This window comes from Pistacia vera, unplaced genomic scaffold (assembly GCF_008641045.1).
Source record: "Pistacia vera cultivar Batoury unplaced genomic scaffold, PisVer_v2 Contig135, whole genome shotgun sequence".
NCBI classification, from domain to species: domain Eukaryota; kingdom Viridiplantae; phylum Streptophyta; class Magnoliopsida; order Sapindales; family Anacardiaceae; genus Pistacia; species Pistacia vera.
In genome coordinates, this window is record NW_022195412.1 from 770,378 (window position 1) to 793,933 (window position 23,556).

Genomic DNA, 23,556 nt, shown 5'->3' on the forward strand with positions numbered 1-23,556 from the left:
CTGATGCTGAATGATTAAATTGCTTCTTTCTTTTGGTGGGTTTTGTTATGCGAGAAAAAGTAAGGTTGACGTGGAGCCTTGTAAATAAAGGATGGTCAAAATTCAGAAAGGTTCTACGTCGTTCAAGTGCGGCCACGTCGCGCCTAGCGCAAGTGGCATGACTCCTGTCAGTGCAGCAGGTGAGTGTCAAGCTAGCAAGCGGCTGAAGATCGTCCACGTGTCAAAACCCAGTTTTAATCGAGGAAATCCCTTGGGCAAGTGATCAATGTGACGCAAAGAAAAGATTTGCGTAGCACCTATCCACTTGCAGCTTTCATAATCATTACCTTGAACTTTCTCACTATAAATAGATAACTTCCCTCTCATTTATGGGGATTAGCTAATTTTACGCTAAAATAGCTCTCTCTCTCTCCCTAAACTGTAACTCAGCTCGTTGAACGCGACCTGATCATTCTCTCTTATTAAGACAATAACAGTGGACATATGATTCGCTTTATAGCATCCAAACTACTTTAAATATTGTTCTTCACCTTTTATTTGATTCAATCTTCTCATATCACGTGTGAACTTCTAAGTCATTTTAGTATTTTACACGTGCGAGTAGTTGGTGTCAAAATCAACAGTTTTAAAGATCCATTTCTCGGTATAATAAATCTCGAAAATAAATCCTCAAATATGCACTACTTCATTAGAAGACTTAATTGCTGACCCAAAATAACATAAAGAGACGTCTGTTCTTGTGATGAGCTTTATGACTTAGATGCTCTGGAGGTCAGCCAACCTCTCTGCATGATGATGTCAAAGAGTATCTACATAAATAAACTGCGAGTCTTGTCGCTTCAATGGCTTCCAGTTTGGGGTAATATATTAAATCTAATACAGCCTATCCCTCTTGTTACCGTATAGCTTTTTTGATCTTTGAGTGGGAATTGTTCCTCACATGAACCACATCTCTCTTCTTGTATGTCAGAAAACAGATAAACATATAACAAAAAGTAAATTTTATAATCTGAATCATAAAACTTACTACCTGCTAACTCAGGAAAGTAACAGTATAAGTAGATCTATTAATAAACATTTTTCCATTTGATATTTGCTCATCCCAACATAAATTCTTGAGGATGACCACTGGTACATAAGTCTGTGAAAGCAACCGCTAAAAATGAAGTCAATCTTCACATGCTATTCCAATTTCAATGTGCATTAAAGGATTCAACTCCCTAGGTCTCCCTCCCAAGCAGCAAGGAAAGGAAGCTGCATTTATAATACGGAGCTTGCTGGCTAGATTTTCCTTCTGAAAACTCGTAGATCGTGTAGAGTTTTTCTTCATCGGAAATAAGCAAAGTTTTCCAATATCTTTTATATCTTGTTTTTTATTTTTTTAATGTTAAGTAAATAAATTTATAAAAGAAGAGTGGAAATAATATACATAGGTCTAGTAAAGGGCGGTTAACCTATATCAAGACATGCCCCGAGATAGGGATCAAAAGAAAGTAAGCCGATTCACGGCTAAAAAAATTCCTCTTGTGGTCCTATCTTAATCTCACCAAGAAAGATAAAGGATACATGAGGAGTATCCAAAACTATTTTCAAAGGAACTCGGTCTAGCCGTCTAGGTGAACAAACAAAAAATACCAATAACAATAGGGAAAAACAAAGAAAATACAACCAATAAAAAAGAATTAAGTTTTGACCCATCAAGGAGGAAACCAACCACATCTGAGCTTTAAAAAGCATCGTTCGTCCTCATCAAATCACCAATGAAGATAGAATCATGGGAAATGGCTTTGAAAATAGTTTTAGGGAGGCCCCAAAAATCCTATCTTGAATTTATGGCTTCCTACGCCTAAAATATATCTTTTTTTTCCCAACATCGTAGATTATCACAAATGTAACGTGACTGTATTTAATTAATATAGAATTGAGGTAATTATGATAAATATTCTGATAAAGTAATTTATGCATGTTGATGCGTGATTTTAACACCAACTATTCGTACGTGGGAAATGCTGAACGGACTCAGAAGTCACACATGGTAAGGGGGTGCTTGATTGAGTAAGGAATGAAGAACAATGTTTAAAATGGTTCGGATGCTGAAACAAGCGAATCTTACGTCCACTGATATTGTATTAATGAGTGAAATCAGGTCGTGTTTAACGAGCTGATTTATAGCTTAAGAAATACAATAGGGAGAGAGAGAGTGTGTATTATATTTCAGAGAAAAGTTAACTAATCCCACAAACAGGAGAGGAGCCCTCTATTTATAGTGGGAGGAACTAAGGTAATGATGACTAAATCCGTGAATGGGACAGATGCTGTGCAAATCCTTCTCTGCGTCCCATTACTCACCTATCCGAGTGATTTCCTTGACTTGTGCAGGGATTGGACACGTGGATATTTTCTAGCCTTTCGCCAACCTGACGCATACGTTGCACTGGCTAGAGCATGCTGCTCACGTCATCACGCGACATAGCTACATCTGAGTAGTTGTAGAACTTTTTTAAGCTCCAATCACCCATGCTGACTAGGCTTGACGTCAACTCTACTTTTTAGGCTTAACAATGTAGTAGATAATAGAAAAAAAGAAATAAAATGATATATAAATCATGTGATAATGAAAGAGTAAACCACTTTAAAGTGTATATAAAATTTGCAGAAAGTTAAAGATGAGGGAATATTAACTACCAGTTGCCACAACCTTAGCAACAAATGAAGAATAAAGGAGGGTGACAATGGCGAATGGCAATACTGCATGAAGAGATGAGGTGTCTGCATGTAAGAGGAACCACATGAGGATTGATAAAGAAGCATGCAGGAGATAGCATAGCATGTGGTGGCTAGCTACCAACTCACTGCGTTGGTACTCACAAAACCCACTCAGTAAACATAACTACTAGTTGGACCATTTTATTTACATTTATTTATTAATTAATTAATTATTTGCAGAAAAATGTCTGATCTGATTCTCTATGCTCAATGGGTGACCTTTATTTGTTTGTTCTTTGTCCACCATTTTTGAATCAGCATTGGGTGGGTTGTAAGCTTCAAGGGGAGCTGTTGCATTCTGAGCCACAACTTCAATTTTAATTCCTTTCAAGGACCGATTCTTCTTCTTTAAAATATTATTAATTAGTTATCAATGAATGAATGAGGTTTTATCTTCATCATCTGCATATCTATATTATAGTTTCTGGGAACCATATAATACTTTACTTAGCTGGAGATTCTTCTATTATCCCAAAAGACAAAGAAACGAAGCATTGTTGCATCACAACGTCCTTAGATTCCTTTAGCATTGTTGATGCGATAATTCTTTCCGACCAGAAATATTCAGTCGGCCTCGGAATGGATCAGATAAGATGTACGCGTAATTACTGGTAACCAACAAGGTCGTTAAAAACAACATAATAAAATAAAGAACAAAAGAAATTTTATAATGATTCGACGGTATAGAAACCAAACTTACATATACTATTATGTTATTATTGATGGATGTTATAAGGTCGAATGAGATTACAAAGGAAAGTTTGCGAGTTAAATAAAGGACATTGAACTCTCGCAACCTATTCTCTTTATACTCTCTCTAAAACAGATCAGTGTATTTTTCTCTTAGACTTTACTAATACCGTAATCCCTTAAAATGAAGGTTGTGAGCTCCTTTTATACTTGGCTCATCCGACAATGGTTGAGAGTGGCTGTTATGGGGTTGCTTGCACATGTAATCTCCTTAATTAGGATTTGAGTCTGTAATCTCTATGCTTGTGACAGGCTAGACTATGCTAATGACAGTTTAACCCATACTTTTGATAGTAACCACCTTAAGAGAAGACAAATGCTGATGAGAAGATACGTGGGAGGATCCAAACCATCAGCCTTTGACACATCTTAAGGACGTGTGGCACAAATTTGACCGCCAATAAATTAGGCACAACAAGTATCATCTTCAATATTTATTTTCAGATTTACATAAGAATCTATACAACTTAAATGTATTTGACAATATGTTTTATTCTCTCTGCAATTTCAACACTTGAAATTAAGGGCTGCTTTTGTGATGTTTATCACGGGCTTGGATTGCTTTTGGTGGGTTAAAATTCAAGTCATGAAGGACATTCGACCCAATTTAGGTTGGGCCAAAAATAGCCGAAAGGATGTGATTGGTTAAGCTTGAAATGTCTTTATCTCTTCTCTAGTGGGGCTTTCTTTTGGTCAAGAAAACGACGGTTCCTGGTTTGTAAGCGTAAATTCAACCGTCCAAAGAGAAGTGGGTCAGGACTCAGAAATCACTTTTGCGGCATCTGTGTTTCATTAAGTGAAATGGCTTTTTCCCAAAAAACAATCAGAGGGACGGCCAAATGTTTGGCAATCTCTTCACAGCCAGGCTGGTTTGATGGGAAAACAGTATCATTCTTGATCAAGTACACGAACAAATTGACTCGACAGTATGAACGCATTTAAAGGATTCCCTTCACTGCAGGAGGCCCCTAAGGTGTATTTGCAAATCTCATATTAAGATACATACACCTAATTGATTGAAGAATATCAGGCAGATGCAGATCATCTAAACGGATAAGCAAGGCAACTACGTACGTTCACCTTATAGGCTTATAGTTTACACAATCATGGAGTCAAATCCACGATCAGCAGCCTAAAATATACTTATTTATATATAATTATATACGTAGTAGTAGTTCTTGGTGGAGCATTTAAACTAACTAAAACTATTGTCTATTCATAAGGCAATCATTTGCAGGATACACAGATCTTTCTTCCCTCATAAACAGCTCTTTAAATCATATAGATATATTTCAAAGATCTTTTCATAAGATTTGCTTGTATTAGATTGAGGCACACACAATCATTTTCAATAAGCAAAGACAAAAGGGATGTGGCCAGCAAGAGGAAAATGTGCATTAAATTGGAGGGTAGTGGATCGCTGGCTCTGGTTTGGTTTTCCTTCACGTCAGGGTAAAGAGAAATTAAACATGAAACAATCACTTCATTGGATTCCACGTGCCTTGAAAAAAGCTACAAAATTTGTCGTTCTTCTTAAAGAGAAAAACACACAAAAATAGCTTTACAAACTATTAACTCTCTGATACTCTCTCCTCCTCCGCCGTGTATTGGATCAGAATCGGTGAAATAAAAAAAAGGTAATAGTCAAATTGATTAATACAAGTCAACGGTTGGGCCATGATCCAGTAGGCCTCACCAGCATACACTCCTGACAAGATGCTCATACTTGTCAACTCCACTTGTGGGGACAGCCACCATCACCTTAACTGCGTCCGTCTGATTAAAAACCGGCAAAAATAAACAATACCTATCACAACAAACGGGTCCTACATGAATTGGCTTACCCATGCCTAAGTCAACCCTCTCCAAACCTAGCCTTGACCATTGTGACAAGATCAACACCCCGACTGAATCTGGACACGCCCTTGCCCCACTCACTGAGTTCACAATCGATTGCACAAACTCGTTGTCTACTCTGTCCTTGGCTTTTTTTATCAACAATGATGCGTAACCCAGACCCTTCTCCGTCAAATCTTTAACCGTCGTTTGAGCACAACCGAGGACAAATGCGTTACCGTAGTACCCACTGGGTAGACTCGGATTAACTCGGTTACGTACATTAATACTAAAAAGCAGCTTCAAGATTTGGTTTGATGGTAGGTTTAAAGCTCTAGCCCAGCTCCTCCATACATGAGCAGATAGGACTTCGAATGACGTGTAAGCTAACGCACTGGGTCGAGACGTTGAGAAAGCGAGTTTCTTTAACTCGTTTATGCATCTTTTATCGAAGGTGATTGAAGTAGGAGCAAGTCGCTCACTGGAGAAGCGAGAAAGAAAACCGCAAAGGTCGGGAACTCTGTTGAACTCAGGGTGACTCACCGAGTTATGTAGTTTTTTTGGCAATGGGTTCATAAGGTGGCGATCCCAGATGGGTTTTGGTTTAAAATCAGAGAGTTGGCGTAGTCGTTGACTCGTGGATAACTCAGCAAACAAGTTGAGAAACTCAGCACTACCTATTCCGTCGCAAACACAATGATTAATCCCAACACCAAGAGTGGCGGAGCCATCTTTTAGCCACGTAAGCTGGATCACGAGCGGAGGGGCCCCCTTGAGCACGTCTACCACGTAGACCGACAAGAGTTTTCTCCATTGAGTAACATATTTGGGCGCCTTATGAAAATCGTTGATCGTATAATCGGAAAATGCTTCAATGAACACAGCACCTTGAGCTCGACACACGACTTCTAGGGCGGAGCCATCCGGTTTAGCTCTGACTCGACCGGCGAGAGGATAATAAGGAACCAAAGCTTTAGCTAGTGCATTCTTGATACGAGCCGTGGTGGCACCCGGGTCCAAACCAGGGCGTGCCTTGTAGAGGAATAGATACTCAATAGTAAAACGTAAGAAAAGCTGAGAATCCATAGCTGAAAGAGGCAAAACACGAGTTGGAGTTGGCTCGTTTGGGGTGATAACAATAACTTCTTTGACGTGCACAGAAGCCATGTTTCTGTCTTGTTATTCTGGAGAGAGTTCGGCCTCCCTATATATATACACACACACATATATATACACACATATATATATATACGTGTGTATATATATATATATATATATAAGGATTCAATCACGTTTGTAAAAATAACTTTTGTAGTTAAAATTTAGTAAGAGCTTTATTACCTATATTTAAATAAGGAGCACAGTTTAGTTGCATTATTTGCATTGAGGGTTGCTATTTACTAATACAAGAGAAGCCATGTGTATCTTTTCTGTGTCTAACTGTGAAAGATTTGTGCCAAGATTCTCCGGGCATCACTTTATGGAAAAATTAATATCAAAACAAACGTTAACAGCTTGGATTTGCTTTCTGTCTGTTCGGCGGACTGGTGATAGGCCAATCACATACACAAACTCTCTCTCTCTCTCTCTCTTTCATATACTGTCATATATAACTCCATTTTCATAATTTCTCTAGTCTTTCTCTCTCTCTCTCCTTCTGTTGCCTTTATTTCTTGGTAATTTTTTTTTTTGTTTGTTTTTATTTGTTGATGGACATGGATGCTGATACCTGTCTAGTTAATGTCCTCACTGCAATATTTATATCAAAACAAAGAGAATTATATAAACATATAAATCTGTAGTTTTTTGGGACACGGGTGGACCCAAATATAACATCATAGATTTGGAACGGGATTTTAAGAAGATGCAGAACACAGCTTTAATTTTGAGCTTTGAAATAAGATAATATACCATGTGAAAAGAGCCGATGACACATGTTTGTCTATCAGTTGAGTGATATCGAGTTTCTTCTAAGTTGAATTACATATTATTATAATATGACCATGGAATCGTATCTTGATTCGAAATATACTTTGATTTCTAGTTTGGATAAAATAATGTCCAACCAAAAAATCACATCTAACTTTATATTAAGAAAAATATTATCCATGTTTTAATCTATTTACATGTCACACATCACAGAGCTAGGTTAAATTTAGTAAATGGATTCTTTTATTCTGCAATAGAGTAACTAAATTGATATTGACCTGCAGGTATATTAATAAAGAATGTGCTTAATTAAGAAGAGCTTAGGGGGGGCATCAAATAACAACTGATGCTTGAGGAACAGTTATGCCTGTCGGATCATGGAGCCCATTAATATCAAATGGTGATAGCTCTGTCAGATTAAAGCATCCATACGTCTTATAAAACAATAAACTTTTGGGAATTCGGTGTGCCCACTTACCATTTTGTTTCTAGCAATCGACTACTACTGAGAATTTTTATTTTTTTCTTATCATATCGTATCAAACTCCAAGAATATTTATTATGCTACCTAGATGATTTTATGATTATCCCTTTAATTTATCAGTACTTCGTGTCTATCTAAGTCTTTGCAAACAATGATACCAAACAAAAATAAACCTAGGATTCTATCTAACTCTAAAGTATTAGAAACAAAAATGCTGATTATTCTTCAAAATTTAGTATAAAGTAATTGTTAAGGGCTAACATATGTTGACGTCATCGAACACTAATCAGAATCCAGAAAAGCATTCTACCGTTTAGAACATGACACATCTCTATAGGCAAAAAGAATATAATTGTCACAGACCTAAATCGACTCAAGAATTTATGCCTAAGTGAATTTGATTCGCACACCTATTCAAGCCCCATTTAATTTAAGGATATTCTTTGAATTTACACTTGTAACTTCATAGACAAATGTTCGCACACAGTACCTTACCTATTCATTATAATAACCTCTTGTGTAACTTTATAGCATTTTACACGTACGAAATCGTTGATGTCAAAATCAAGCACCAACAATAATGTTTCTCAGTTAGATTTACAGGTTCAAAAGTAATTATAGAGATGATGTATGGAGAACTTGAAGACAATCAAATAAATGTTATTTGAAAAAGGGGAAAGCAAATCGTTTAGGAGGGGTTAGGTGGATTCTATCCTAACATTAAAATTGAAGGGATAGCTAGCTTTTGCATAATTGACTCTTTGTTGTTGGTTTAGGAAGAAGGAATTGTCTGGTATATAGAAAAGAAAGTGGTATCCTAGTTTATATTTTGCCGAAATAGGGTGATGGGGGTTGGCCCCTAGTGCTAAGCACAATCAAGGCACTGAATTTTCCCTTTATTCCTCCCTCATGTAGATATGGACTAAAAATCTTTCAAAAATTAAGAGCTAGATACGCAAAGTAAAACCGTCAGCAGAATGTGAACTCTGTACACTGGATGGAATTGAATGGGAAAAGGAAAACACAGAGTTTAGTAACTAATCAGCTGGCTGGCTCTTTGAATAACAATTAATCACACAATTTCCCATGTAGATATCCTCTCTGTAAAATATATATCCTGGCGGGCTTGTTCATTAAATTTTGCATGCAAAATATGAATGCCTTCACTGCTGCATGCACATGAAGGTAGAATTTAAGAAGTTTGTTAGTCTTAAATGGCGCCAGTGTACATTTACAGGAGATCTCAGGAAAGTAAATGAATCCTTCAAATTTTAATAATGTCAGCCTTCTGCAAATCTACTTTATTAATCTGTCTGCGCACCTAAAAAGTTGATAAGAGAGATTCACTCCTAATCTATAAGTATATCAAAATTAGAGAAAAAGAAGAAAAGAAAGTAAAGGTAGAGCCCATTAATCTGTCTTATATGTAACAGTGGACTGGAGATGGAAATAAGAAATAGATTTCCTAGCAGCTGCATCTGTAAATCTGTGAAAGCTAAAGTGTTATTAGTAGTAGACGGGTATCTAGTCTAAAATATTTACTGGCTGATAATGACCATGACATAACTAGAGATGCTCCTGTCAAATCCTGACCTATCACCGCCCTATTTACTACTCCTTGCAGACACTTTGGAGCTAGCGCTCGATTTACAGAGAATACTTAACAGAATTAAGTATCAATATGTTTAGGTCAAACTAGGCCCCAATGGAGGGCCAAAGATGATGGATATCTAGAGAGGACAAAATACAGTTCACCCCATCAATTATTTGAGCCAATTACTACCCACATTCGCTTCAGAAAGCATACAAATTCGGCCACTAAAGTTTATCTTAAGAGTAGTTTTGATCTAAAAGGAAATGAAAAACTCCTCAAAAATGAGTTATTCTCTGTTACTGTCAATTTTTCATCAAATTTAGAGTGTATTGTGTTAGTTTGGGAAACTGACGGAGCAATAGTTAATTTGACAGCATAAGTTAGCCTAAGTAAAGATGTTTAAGTGGATGAGAAAGAAAGACAAAAGCTAGGTTTATCTAACTTTCTTTATTGATGGATATGCATGATCTGCATGCTTACGCTTCTCTGTTACTTAATATTCCTCTACTCTTATTTCTCAGTCTTATCTGTCTCCTTTTTTCCAGCTGGGTAGCCATTAAACCCATCACGTCTTTTCACAAAAGCAGAACATAGAGTAGACAGGATGTACTTCACCATTAATTTAATTTTTTTATTCCAGATTTTGATGTCGAATATTAGTTCAAGGATAAAGTTATTTGCACAAACGGTCCGTATAAAGAGAAGAGGGGAGTTTGTATAAAGTGAGGTGACTGATATAAGAGTTCGTTAATATGACATTAAATTACGAAAGTTTTAATACCATATAATATGTTTTATGATATATCACGTCAGTTTGTATAAAGGGTAAAAGCAGGTTGGCCATCACTGGATTTATGAAACCAACCATTTGTGATTCTTCATTCTTTCTACCTTACACTTCAGAATCAAAATCTGGAAACTCCCTTTCAAATGACTGAACGACCTCATTACTACGACAACCCATTTAAGGCTTCAATATACAGAGCCTTCCTAGAACTGCAGATTATTTCTCTTTATGTTAAACTGGTGAGAGAAATACATCTTCCAACTGTTTGCATGATAACTAATTTCAATTCCAATATACATTGTTAATTAACGAGACGGCTCCTTGGAAAGATCCTTTTTCATTTAACATGTTTGTACATTAATCCTGGGCATGAATTAGGTTTATAGGAAGCTGTACTGAGTAATAACGTTTTGAAACTTTCGCCCAGCGAACCAGAGGCCCTGGCAAAATCATAATGGCCATTGTCACTGGTTTCCTTCTAGAAAACAAATCCCTTCTGTAGAGGAGTTATACACAATTTACCTCTTGGCTCTTGCTTTGTTTATGCAAAACAATTCTACCATCTACTCTCTTTTAATCTCTCCTGATTCCCCCTGCTCTGTTTTATAGCTGCTCATTTACACAATATATTTGAATAATCTTTAAAGGATTTATGTTTTTGATATAAATGTAAAGTAATAGATAATGTAATCTACTCATTAATGCTTTACACTGTTACATCAAAAGTATTTTCCTAGAAGCACTTTACATTTTATATACATTAGCTCATTTGAACCTAGTCAAACCACTCTAGACTGTTATCATGGGTTCATGTGAACAATTAAAGAGTGCGGCCAAAATTAGGTGTGGACAGGTCCCGGTACCCGGTCCAAATCTTGATAACCGGTATCAAAACCGGAACCGGGATTTAGGTCGGACACCCCTAGTGCTAACTACACCCACTTCCACATTAACAACGGTACTCAGAAATTCAGGGTAGGACATTTGAAATGTTCTTGGGTTGGACCACCCAAGTTTAGACTTCAAGAATGGGCCTACTTCAAGTCGGCCCAATTTAAACAAAAACCTTTTCTCTCTAAATAATTCGATAAACCCTAATCGCCAAAACCCTGTGTTTCTCTGAACTTTCACTAGTCTCACCGTCTCTGTTAAACCCTAAACAAAAATGTCCCTTCTCCGTAAATTTCCCAAGAGATTTCTCAATCCCCAAACTGCCATTACCACTCGCTTTACTGCCATTACCACTCGCTTTCTCACCACCCAAAACCCCAGCCTCGACACTTTCCCAGACGTGCCCACTGTCGCTTATTACGACGATCTGGTTAACAAAGCTGGCCGAGAACGAGACCTGGAAGCCTTACGATCCCTCCTCAATAAGCGCGTGAGAGACCATTGTTTGAACACCACCAACACGTTCAAGTTCATAACTGATACTGAGAGCTCGTTGTCAATACTGGACGATCTGACTAAAACACTGGCTCGTCTTGATAACGGATATCCTCGCAAGAGCGCGTACGATTCGCTCATCGCACGTCTGTGTAGACTGAAAAAGATCGACGAGGCGTTGCGCGTGGTGCATGTAATGGCGTCGGGAGATTTTGGTTTAAACACGTGTACTTTTCACCCAATACTGAGCGCGTTGACCAGGGGGAAGAGGATGGAGAAAGCGTTGCAGGTGGTGGAGTTGATGAAAGAGATTAAAATATCGCCTGATGTGACGGCGTACAATTACTTGTTAACTGCTTACTGTTTCAAGGGAAATCTAACGGCTGCAAGTGAAGTTATGAAAAAGATCGACGAAGAGGGATTAGGTGCTGATGCGCGTACGTATGATGCGCTGGTATTAGGCGCGTGTCGGGCTGGAAAGGTGGAGGGTGCTTTTGTGTTGCTAAGGAGGATGGTGGACGATGGACAGACTGCGTTGTATTCTACGTACTCGCATATTGTTAGCTCATTGTTGAGGTTGGGCTATTATGCGCAGGCGGTGAAGTTCGTGATGGTTTGCGGAAATAAAGATGTAAAATTGGACACACAAATATATGGGGGTTTGGCCAGTAAGCTTATGGACTTGGACAGGAATGACGAGGCAATGGTTATTTTGATGGAAATGAATAAACGGGATTTACAGATGGGCCACAAGCTGAGAGATTTTTACCAAATGAATGTTACAGATAGTTGAAATATTTACTTTTTACCGCAGTAAAATTGTTATCTTTTCTGCGATTTTGCCCTATTAATTGTATTTCAAATAATTTAAATACGAGTTTATTAATTTTGGATTTTACTGTTCACGGTTTACATCCAACGGACCAAGTCAGTCCAAAAACACCTAGCTTAAAATCGTTTTTCTGTCCAACCCCGTTGCGGTTGCTGACGTCACCGGCGGTCACAATGCACGGCCATCCTTGTACTCACAGTCACAGTACCACTTCTCCCACTTGTCCCCTTCACTCCGAATTCGATTCTCTCTCTCTCTCTCTGTTGTACCACCTTAACCTATACCTACGGCGCACGTTAGCCCCGTAGTGCCCACCCCCTACCAACAAAACAAAATTACCACCACCAACGCCCGACAGCTACATAATCATCATCAACAAAAGCATGGAACCTCGTGGGTCCCAAACCAACCGGCGAGCTCACGCGTCTCCCGGCGGAGGGCGCGAAGACTGTTGGTCCGAAGGTGCGACGGAGACGCTGATCGAGGCGTGGGGAGACCGTTATGTTAAACTTAACCGTGGAAATCTCCGTCAGAAGGACTGGAAAGAAGTGGCCGAGTCCGTTAACGCCCGTCAAGACGGTGTTAAGCAGAAGAAAACGGACATCCAGTGCAAGAACCGGATCGATACGTTGAAAAAGAAGTACAAAATCGAGAAAGCCAAACCTCCGCCGTCAAAATGGCCATTTTATTACCGTCTCGATTCACTAATCGGCACTGACGCCGCCAAAAAACCAACGACCACCGTCACTTTGAGAGTTAAACCAAAGCCGAACGCATACGCTGTTGGGAGATCAAAGTCAACGGAGAGGGATTTATCGTCGAACGGTGATGATGGAGAAGAAGAAGAGGATGAGGAAGAGGATGAGGAAGATGTGGTGGTGGTAAAAAAGGTGCAGCGGATGGAGGATGTCGATTTTTCGGATGTAGCGGCATGTAGGGAATTGGCGAGGGCAATATTGAAATTTGGGGAAATCTATGAGAAAATTGAGAGTGAAAAACAAAAGCAAATGATGGAGTTGGAGAAGGAGAGAATGAAGGTTATAAAAGATATTGAGTGTGAAAGAATGAATATATTCATGGGGTCTCAATTGGAGATCCAGAAACTGAAGCAACAGAATCGCCCTGCCAGCTCATCAGGTTAATTTTACCTTAACATTTTTGGAAGTAAAATTGTTAATGAAAATTTTAATATTTCTCAGTTGTGCATTGTTTAGTTTTAGAATTATTAAACAAAATTTCTTGCTTTATTCTTAGTTTTAGAAGCTGTTTTTATACGGGTTTAAGAAATATTTTGTGATTCACTCAGAGATAGGTAGCTTCATGGATTTGTGTTTAACGAGTAGGGAGTGAAAAGGAAATGAAGCTGAGTTAATATTGGTGCAAGAGTGTTCCTAAGTTTCACCTGGGTTGAGTTCAGGCGCCGCTCAGCTCGGTGAAATGCCGAGAAGTGAACTTGGCTGAATTGTTGAACTAGAGCTGGTGTTATTTGAGGCCAGTTTTGGGAAAATCTGTGGGGTTGGTCTTGTTTCTCTACTTGTGTTCCGGTCTTAGTTCTAGTTTGTGTTCTATCTTAGTTGCTGGAAATGCTTTAATATGGTGTGTTTGTCATTAGAGTTATAATTGTAAATATTCGAAATAAGATCAGTTTTCACTTGCCTACATCCTAATGCTTGTATTTACTTCAATCATTTTGGTTCCTCCAAAATAAAATCACATTTATTATCAGTTGATTCAATGGAGGTATCAAGTTCTGAAGTATGCTCGGTATCCGGTCTCTCTAGTGCAGAGACGCATATAAATAGTTATTGGATCTTTCTCTTGCTCCATTACTGCTGCTTAAGGCTATGTTCTAGTGTTTTTAGAAGTTATTAGTGCTGCCTAAACTTGAGATTACAATACGATTAGGGTCGGATAAGGGTCTGATAAACATATTCTGTCAACATGCATATCTCTGCAGGGAAGAAAAGTCATGGCTGAGAATTGAAAACACATGAAGACTACATATGAGAAGTGAATTGCCATCTAAGTATCCATCTCTGTAAAGCTGCCCCTTTGGACTCCGTCCATCTAACAGCCGCAGTTTCTGATTTGAAGATCATTTGGCTTGTGTAGTTTCTGTGTTTGTAATGTTTATGTAAATGAATAGTTGTTTCGATACAGATTTATTGTATTTGTATATCTTTAATCTGTACGGCAATCAATGTATTATTAACCTTTTTTCATATATTATATTTCAGAGTTCTCCATCTTTAAAGTGATCAATGTATGAGGTTGGCTCTTTCGAAGGACAGATGATGATTTGCCTATTCGCCTCCTATTTAAATGATGTTTACTGCCCATGTGCGCATGATGGGAGAAATGGAGACAAATGTTTTAGTTTTTTACTGCTATCAAAGTAAATAAAATTCTGTGGAGGGTTGAGCAAGCCATTCCATTTAAGAGCAACCCATTCCATTTAAGAGCAACCCAAACTAGGACATGGGTTTTGTACTGATAGCAGTCAAGACTGAGCACTGATAGCTACTTCATATTTCTTGGGACATTTGCCGACTATGAATTTAATGAATTTCAGTGCATCTAATTTTATCTACTCATTCATTAGAGGCTACAGCCCACCCATCCCTTGTAATTCCATGAAAATTAATACCCTTTTGAAACTTGGAAAGACAACTTTTATGGCTTCTGTCACTTCACCGATTGCAAGAAAAACAAGACTGGGAACAGAGGAAAATTACTATAATCATGATTCATGTTTAGAGGAATTTGACAAAGCTTTGTAACAACTGCACGTGATCTCTTGCCGGGTTTATACAGGAATAAGAGTACCTGAAAATCAATCCATTAGTGTTGTGTTGCCAACATTTTGGAAGTACAAAGTTTGAGACTCTGTGTTGTTTCTTAAAGTAAACACCATGAAGTTGATCAATTTAATAGAAAATATGCTAGAATCCCCATCTGGGTTCTCCTCTATATCACAGTTATTGAGAGAATTCTATAGATGGAGAGGTCAACTTTTTCAAGTTATTAATCAAAAGAGAGACAGAGAATGAGAGAAAAAAGAGAAGAAAAATTGATTATATATATGGGATTTGGCTTAGATCATACATGTTTCCAACCCGGTTGAGTTCCAAAGAATTCTGGGTGAAACTCTCCATCATTCCACCGTAAGCATCAAAGTTATTGAAATTAGGAAGCATGGAGGAAAATGGATCATTATTCTGAAAGGTACAAGAAGAAGAAGAAGAAGAAGAAGCAGCCACCGTATAGCGGGCGAGGCGAGCTCTTGCAATTGCCAAATCCTGTTGAAGCTCAATCATCCTTCTTTGCAGCAAAGCGATGGCGCCAATGCAACCATAAACAGGGTCTCTGAGCCTTGCCTCAGCCTCATATGCTAGTGAATTCACCGTGTCCTCTCGTTGCTCTTCAGGCACTTCAGTCAGGATCTTGCTCACATTACTTGCACCAAACACCTTATGAACTTTTGCAAATTTTTTGGGCTCATCGGATCGAAAATAAGGAGCGAAAATACAAGTGGTAGTGCATTTTCTTTTCAATAACTTGCAGGCCGCACAAGATGAACTTGAACGTGGCTCATGTCCCCTCATGGCTTCATACCACATCCAATTTTTCTAATGTTATGTCCCTCACTTACCCACAATATAAATAGCCGAGTGGGTAAGCCTAAAAGTTGGTGGAGGAAGACGATAAAATCCTTTACTTAAGCTAAATCTTTTAGACCCATTGGTTAGAACGTCGTTATAATAACGAAAAGGTCTCGGGTTCGAGACCTGCACGTGCCATGTTTTGTGTTTTTCTTTTCTTGTTTTGAAGCTTTCTAATCGGACTTCTCATAATAATTTAAATAAAAAAATACATATATTTTGTATTTACATCAAAAAAATCACCCAAAAAAGTGAAGAAAGTTGGCTTTATCCATAAGGAAGAAAAACCTGGGGGGTGAATGATAAGGACTCTACATAGTGGAGCCCAAAAATATATTGGGGGAAAGATATTGGAAAGTAATTTTATGATGAAATTTCTTGTCATATTGAATGGGTAAAAAATTTCTCCAATCAACAAAGAATCTAAGGATAAGGTTTGTCATAAATGAGGTTCAGGTGCTCAAAGCAGCTTGTTTAAAAAAAGAATATAGAATAATTATATTATCTTCTTAGTTAAACTCAGAATGTGACAATTATAAGCTTCAATTATGTTGAAATTTGATTGATGTTATAGTCGTTAGCTCTTGCACTATCAGGGGACTATTGATAAAAATGTGGAGACTATTTAGATGGCGTATATTCACAATAACAAACACATTGGTAGCATCAACCATTTCACCAAAAATATTAGTCTTTCTTCCTTGGAAAATAGAAGAAATTAATCTTTTTTTTTAAGTTTGGGGTTGGGCCAGTTTGTATGTACCTAACTAATCTCCAGAGTTCATAAACACAAACAAGCTCAAAAGACTAATAAACCATAATTTTTTATGGTAGGTGATTTAGATTTGAATCCAGAAACTAAGGAAAGAAGTAAATCTCTTTTACCGTCAAGTAATTGAGTAAAATCTAATTTACAAATGAAAGTATATATATATATATATAGATATAAAACGTTGGACATAAAGGTATTTTTGTTTATGATTTATCCATGGGATCATGACGATAAATTATTATGGGATAACTTTTATTGAATATAATTGATATGCATAAATTGACTCGATACTGTAATAGTATTAATAAAAAAATACGGTAATTATATTTTAATTTAATCTCAAACTTTCTCTTAAAATTTTGATATAATAATTGTAATTAATCAATTCGTAAATAAGTTTTACATGTTTGCTATAAACTTTATATCTAATTGTTGAATTGTTATATCGAGAAAAAAATATATTATATATAATATCAAAATCAAAATAAAAGAGGTAGAATTGTCACTTCAAAAGGGCCAAAGTTGAAAATGATATAATGCTCCTCACAAAGAGCCCACTTGTTAAATGCACGTCGTTTTCCCAAAACACACAAAAGCCAACAAAAAGTAAGCCAGGCTTAAACTGCATCACACGTGCCATCATGATGTACAATCAGAGACGAGATCAGACGGTGGGTCCTGAATTTGAACGGACCGTGTCTTACACACGCCGATAATATGTTCTTGTATAGAAGGGAATATGGGCCGGGCCCAAGAAGTATGATTAGGAGTGATAGGCGTTCCCACTTTTGTTTTGATATTTTTGATCATAATAATTATTATAATGTTTTCGTGTGTGGTGTTAGATATACACGCGCACAGTGCGGGGGTGTAGCTTGACTTTGTTGTTGCTCCTCCATTATATTTTGCACTTTGATTAAAGCTACATGCACTTTTCGATCTTTGACTTTGTAGGGGCCAACTTGACGGAGAGAGAGAAAGGCATCCAGATGGGCCTAATCATGGGCCTTGAATTTGTTGCGTAGTGGTGAAATCTAGAGTTTTATTATTATTATTATTATTATCATGTTATTCCACACGTATCTCAATTAATCTATGTAGTCTATTAAATACTCTATAAGTTTAAAAAAATAATATAGTTATCGAAAAGAGCATACCGAATTCATACATCAAATGAAATAACAGAATCCTGATCATCAATTAATTATGAATTAATATTGATCGACGGTCAAAATTACGTCACGTTATTTGGTGCACTCCTTTCGGTAACTGTAGCATTACTCTAAGTTTAATGGGTCAAGTAAGTTATAAATGTGATTGACATTTCAACTAATTCCTAAGGTTTATTGAATACCCTATAAGCCCAGTTTGTTGCTCAGTGGTGAAATTTAGAGTGATTTTTTTTTTTTTTTAATAATCGGAGTGTTTGGGCCAATCTGACTGTTTGAATGCACTTCAACTAATCTTCGGTATCCATTGAACACTTTACAAGCTCAATGAGTCAGATAAATCACAAACGTGGCTAACACCTTAACTAATCATCAGAGTCTATTAAATACCCTATAAGTCCAATGGGTTACGTAAGTCACAAATGTAATAGGTAATAGACCACTTTATAGAACTCAAATATAAGACTTATGGGTAATCCATCCAGATAACTGAAGTCTTGTCATCTGACCACAAGGATAGTGGTTTCTTTGATTTAATATCAGTAAATATTGTTAAAAATTCAATTCCATTTCATGTTATTATCATCGATTTTATATAATTTTCACTTTAATGTTTCTAAAGTTAAAACTCCATCTAATAGTAATTGAATTTTCTTTTTAAGTAGTTATATTACAAGATGAAGTGGGAAAAGAGTTAAGAATACAAATTGGGCAAAAACAATAGGTGATTATCTTAATTCTCTGGATAAGGTATATTACATTTTTCGCCATTATTGAAATTTCTCAACTGTTAACTGTAGCAAGGCAAGAGGAGAATCTCTTATTGGAGAAGACATCTAGACATTTGAAAAGTATAAACTTAGTTTAGTGGGTCAGGAAAGTGCTAATCAGATGTAAAGGTCACAATTCACGGCAATTGGCAAAGCATGTGGAAAAGGGCCCTTGCTCATAGTCGAATTGTCTTGTCATGTTAAGCAGTAATATGATTTTGTGGTTCTCACCATAATCTTTGAGTTTGGTTTAGTGGGAGAGATGAATTTTGATGGTTCATCAATTGAAATTTTGAACCATCCTTTTCATATTTCAATGCCTTGTCTCAACAACATCATCAAAGTACAAAGTTTCATGTGATTTTATCATGCTACTTGTATTATTTGGGGGCCACCCCCAGAATTTACAAGTAAATTTACCTACATCAAAATATATAGACAAGGTTCTAAAGGTTAATGGAGATGTAATCCTATTTTCTTAAACTACAACCTTAGTTTACGGTTCAAAATGAATAAGCCCTGAAGTTAAAAACAGGATAAATCACTTCAGAGCAACTTAGGTGGATCGAACTCAAAATCACTTAAAAAATAAACCTAAGAATCTTAGTTGACAGCAAGACTACAAAATGGTGGTTACTTGGTAACTAACCTTCGGCAAAAAAGAAAGATGGCCCATCTAACCAACACTTGCTACATCATGCTCAAGTACAAGCAATGAGTGAGCCAAAGAGAGGACAGATTAAGCCTATTTGATTTGGTCTTGTTGTGTTTTATGTGTATAAAATATTGAAACCCAAATGTTTCTATAAATAAATAACTTCTGTTGTCTCGTTTTTATTGTCTTGTTATACAATAGCTGAACAAATTGACCTATATTCTACTGTAGTTTATGCAATACAATATTGCACATAATCCAACTGCTAACTTCCAAAAGTTCATTTAGCCAAAGTCAAACAAAAGGGCATTGAGGCTCGGGGAGTTGTTTACGTTGTTGGGAGTGAGGGGTAACATAATAACATTACCCACCAGCTGAACCATTGGATCCAATGGTCCAGCAAGCTTACTACAGCAGCATTTGACCATTGATTATAGAAGATCAAAATGATGGGAATGCAGAGATGAGTTTAGTCCAGCTAGGTGTGATGTGAGATAATAAAGAGACAGATTAATAGTTTTAATGAATATGATCAAGACCCTGATCAAACGCAGAAATGAAATGAATCTGCTGAGGTCAACCCTTCTTAATTTTCATAAAAACAATGCTTAAAATTTTAAATCTAAGAATGTTGAAAATAACTATCTAGAGAAAGAACTGAACAAAATGTTATAGTCAAGCAATAAAAAACATTTACAAATCACAGACTGCAGCTATCAAACCAGCTATCGAACCCGTTACAATGCGACAGAAAAAGAATGGAAATTTACTAAGCATGTAGAGGTTATACAGACCAGAGATGATGTGAAATGTTTAGAAATGCTGACTTTTGATGATCATAAGGATTAAAATGAAATTTCCAGAAATTTGCAGCACTGTACATGGAGGAAACGTCAAGTTGCCTACTCAGAAATTTATTATAAATATATTTAAGTTCTGACCATTCATATATCAGACTCCTTAACGAGGAATTCTAACTATGGACATTAATATTTGCTAATCTACTAAAATAGGTCGAATTCAACAGTTTGACAAGACTCATTCAATATTTAATTTGAATATACAATTGGCGGGGAATATAACTAAGTAACTAACCCACCAAAGCCGGAAATTCCTCCAAATGGCAGCATTCCCAGAAGTTCTTCTCCCCTCCTACCAGCTTTGCTATTGTCTTTTACGTTTACTGTACAAACAGAAACAGTCAAAATCCATGGAGCTTTTAAAATGATTTTTTTTTTTCTTTTTGGTAAATATCCTATGTTAAAATAATAGAAAAGAAAGAAAATTTTTGCTCAAGTAATCTAAACCCTAACAAACTGTGATAATAACAATGAAGAGAAACTGACTTCCAAAGTGAGAAATAATGGATGTGTCACTTCCTCCTTTCATGGCGTCCTCAGGCTTACTGCCAACTGGGACTTTGCTGGAATCTTTGATTCATATATCCAATGAAGTTGCTTCAATGGAAAAGCTTCCTTGCATACAGGTTAGGAATGTTTCAACAATGATAAGGAGGATAAAACTTCTTTCTTCTCTGTTTGAAGAAATTCAAGAAACCAATAGTCCTCTTCGTCCATCTTCAATCCTGTGCCTCACCGAGCTCTTTTCAGTGATTCGAAGAGTTAAGTTCTTGATTCAAGCGTGCAAGGATGGTAGTTGTCTTTGGGGCCTAATACAGACAGGGTTTGTTTCCAATCAGTTTTATGCATTGGTGAAGGAGATGGGAAGAGCACTTGATATTTTACCCCTCAGTTTGCTTAATATAACCGCAGACATTAGAGAGCAAGTTGAGCTTCTTCACAAGCAAGCAAAGAGGGTAGAGTTGTTTCTGGATGCTAAAGAGCTTCAAAGACGAGAGGATCTTCTGCAAGTAATGGCCTCTAATAATGAGAGGAACACCAAATACAAGGGCTTCATTGATATTGACAAATTGGAAGAAGTTTTAAGTAGCATTGGCTTGAGAAGTCCATTGGATTATGAAGAAGAAATTTCAAAACTAGAGGCAGAAGCGCAAAAGCAGGCAGGAACAGGTGGGCTAATTGTGGTCTCCAACATAAACAATCTCATATCCCTTGTTTCATATTCAAAATCAATGATTTTGAGTAGCCAAGAAAATGAGAAGGCCAAAGAAGACATCAAGCAGCGCTCTGCTTCGAGCAGAGATCTTGATCAGTTCTTGACTTCTCAATCACTGGTTCCTATTCCTGACGAATTTCGATGTCCAATAACACTTGACTTGATGAGAGACCCAGTGATTGTAGCCTCTGGGCATACTTATGATCGGAATTCAATTTCTCAATGGATAAATTCTGGGCATCACACTTGTCCTAAAAGTGGGCAAACGCTAATTCACATGGCTCTCATACCCAATTATGCACTAAAGAGTCTAGTGCATCAATGGTGCCAGGAGAATAATATTCCAGTAATAGAATGTGCATCCTCATCCTCCTCGGACTTGGAGAGATGCAACAGCAAGAGGAAGTTTGAGAATGCTGTTGATCACATTTCTGCCACCAAAGTTGCCATGGATGCTGTCAAAATGACAGCTGAGTTTTTGGTGGGAAAACTAGCAATGGGTTCCCCGAACATTCAGAGGCAAGCTGCTTATGAGCTGCGGTTACTTGCAAAAACCGGTATGGACAATAGAAGGATAATTGCTGAGGCAGGAGCTATTCCATTCCTCGTAACGCTATTAAATTCCCATGATCCAAGAATTCAAGAAAATGCTGTCACTGCCTTACTCAACCTCTCAATTTTCGACAACAATAAGATTTTAATAGTGGCAGCTGGAGCAATGGACAACATAATAGATGTTCTGGAATCAGGAAAAACCATGGAGGCAAGGGAGAATGCAGCTGCAGCCATATTTAGCCTGTCAATAATTGATGATTTCAAGGCATCAATTGGAGCACATGCTAAAGCAGTTCCAGCCTTACTTGGGCTCCTGAGAGAAGGCACAGCAGCTGGAAAAAGAGATGCTGCAACTGCACTATCCAACCTAGCAGTCTATAATCCTAACAAGGCTACTGTTATAGTGGCCGGGGCAGTTCCTCTGCTCATTGACCTGTTAATGGATGACAAGGCAGGTATAACAGATGAAGCCTTGGGGATACTAGCTTCACTTCTTGGTTGCTCTCAAGGGCTGCAGGAGATAAGGAAAAGCAGAGTTCTGGTTCCTCTTCTTATTGACCTCCTAAGATTTGGATCTGCCGAAGGCAAGGAGAACTCAATAACTCTCCTGCTGGGACTGTGCAAGGATGGAGGAGAAGAGGTAGCAAGACGTTTGTTAATAAATCCTCGGAGTATACCTTCTCTGCAAAGCCTGGCTGCTGCTGGGTCTCTGAAAGCTCGCAGAAAGGCTGATGCACTCCTCAGATTACTCAACCGATGCTGCTCTCAATCTCACAATCCTGTAGGATAACAGTATCAGAAAACTCAGATTCCAGAAGTGTATATTTGTGGATCTTTCAAACTTCATACGAGTGTTGATTTGTTCTGTAATTGAGACTCACGCGTTACTGCTTCATTTAATGAATTCATCCATATTTTACAATGTCATTTTGAGGTTCGAGCTCATGCTAAAACTAAAAATAAAAACATGCCCAACTAAGGAAAAAATCTCTGGATCTCCACCTCTGCCCAAAAGCATCATTACAAAGCAGTTAACTGAAGCAAATTTTGTGTTCAGACTGCTTCATCCATATAAAATTGTATTCAAAATGTGAATCAAACAACTCAGATCAATTGGTAAAACGTCATTCCAGATAACAAGTCCACTGGCTTATGGTTCACAATACAGTACAGTAGAGTAGCTTATGATTACCAAAACAATCTAATAAGAAGATAATCAAAAAAGCCATATGAAGTCATGCAGTTGCCCAATTCAGTTCCCAGCAAATAAGCCTTTATTTTGTCACAGGATCTTCACTAATCTGTAGTCAGAGATACTTCACCCTGAGAAGGAAGGAGGAAAAAAAGGGTCACACAAACACAACCATAAATAAAATAAACCAAATCCATATTTCTCTTACCAGTTGACTTCCCCAGAAGAGTTGTTAGACAAGATTTACCTTTTTCCAGACTATCTTGATAGATACATGCAAGCAAATAAATATTAATGAAAAGGAAAGAGAGAAAGAGAGGGATGAGACATTTAATCTTCAT

General features: G+C 37.4%; 5 protein-coding genes across 6 annotated transcripts; 3 read left to right on the forward strand and 2 right to left on the reverse strand.

The window, feature by feature from the left end:
* Positions 1–4,897: 4,897 nt before the first annotated feature.
* LOC116122555 (taxadien-5-alpha-ol O-acetyltransferase) lies at positions 4,898–6,562 on the reverse strand. Its single transcript, XM_031408390.1, has one exon. It carries the CDS (start codon positions 6,517–6,519, stop codon positions 5,209–5,211), a length of 1,311 nt encoding a protein of 436 aa, XP_031264250.1. The 5' UTR covers positions 6,520–6,562; the 3' UTR covers positions 4,898–5,208.
* A 4,659-nt stretch (positions 6,563–11,221) lies between these two features.
* LOC116122543 (pentatricopeptide repeat-containing protein At3g56030, mitochondrial) lies at positions 11,222–12,325 on the forward strand. Its single transcript, XM_031408380.1, has one exon. The coding sequence runs from the start codon at positions 11,312–11,314 to the stop codon at positions 12,323–12,325; it is 1,014 nt and encodes a 337-aa protein (XP_031264240.1). The 5' UTR covers positions 11,222–11,311.
* Positions 12,326–12,425: 100 nt separating this feature from the next.
* LOC116122492 (trihelix transcription factor ASIL2-like) lies at positions 12,426–15,010 on the forward strand. Of its 2 annotated transcripts, none has more exons than XM_031408330.1 (2): positions 12,426–13,501; positions 14,602–15,010. In XM_031408330.1, the coding sequence occupies exons 1-2, from the start codon at positions 12,748–12,750 to the stop codon at positions 14,631–14,633; spliced, it is 786 nt and encodes a 261-aa protein (XP_031264190.1). In that variant the 5' UTR covers positions 12,426–12,747; the 3' UTR covers positions 14,634–15,010. The 2 variants fall into 2 exon arrangements, with proteins under 2 accessions (XP_031264190.1, XP_031264191.1); XM_031408331.1 differs by lacking the exon at positions 14,602–15,010 and adding an exon at positions 14,322–14,591 and having other exon boundaries at positions 12,429–13,501.
* A 116-nt stretch (positions 15,011–15,126) lies between these two features.
* On the reverse strand, positions 15,127–16,027 carry LOC116122493 (LOB domain-containing protein 21). Its single transcript, XM_031408332.1, has one exon. It carries the CDS (start codon positions 15,982–15,984, stop codon positions 15,439–15,441), a length of 546 nt encoding a protein of 181 aa, XP_031264192.1. The 5' UTR covers positions 15,985–16,027; the 3' UTR covers positions 15,127–15,438.
* Positions 16,028–20,755: 4,728 nt separating this feature from the next.
* On the forward strand, positions 20,756–22,869 carry LOC116122491 (U-box domain-containing protein 1-like). The gene has a single exon (XM_031408329.1). It carries the CDS (start codon positions 20,756–20,758, stop codon positions 22,811–22,813), a length of 2,058 nt encoding a protein of 685 aa, XP_031264189.1. The 3' UTR covers positions 22,814–22,869.
* Positions 22,870–23,556: the final 687 nt, after the last annotated feature.

Coding starts and splice junctions, on each gene's coding strand:
- LOC116122543 (XM_031408380.1), top strand. CDS start 11,312: ATGTCCCTTCTCCGTAAATTTCCCAAGAGATTTCTCAATCCCCAAACT.
- LOC116122491 (XM_031408329.1), top strand. CDS start 20,756: ATGGATGTGTCACTTCCTCCTTTCATGGCGTCCTCAGGCTTACTGCCA.
- LOC116122492 (XM_031408330.1), top strand. CDS start 12,748: ATGGAACCTCGTGGGTCCCAAACCAACCGGCGAGCTCACGCGTCTCCC. Junction 13,502..14,601: donor TCGCCCTGCCAGCTCATCAG/GTTAATTTTACC, acceptor ATTATATTTCAG/AGTTCTCCATCTTTAAAGTG.
- LOC116122555 (XM_031408390.1), bottom strand. CDS start 6,519: ATGGCTTCTGTGCACGTCAAAGAAGTTATTGTTATCACCCCAAACGAG.
- LOC116122493 (XM_031408332.1), bottom strand. CDS start 15,984: ATGTGGTATGAAGCCATGAGGGGACATGAGCCACGTTCAAGTTCATCT.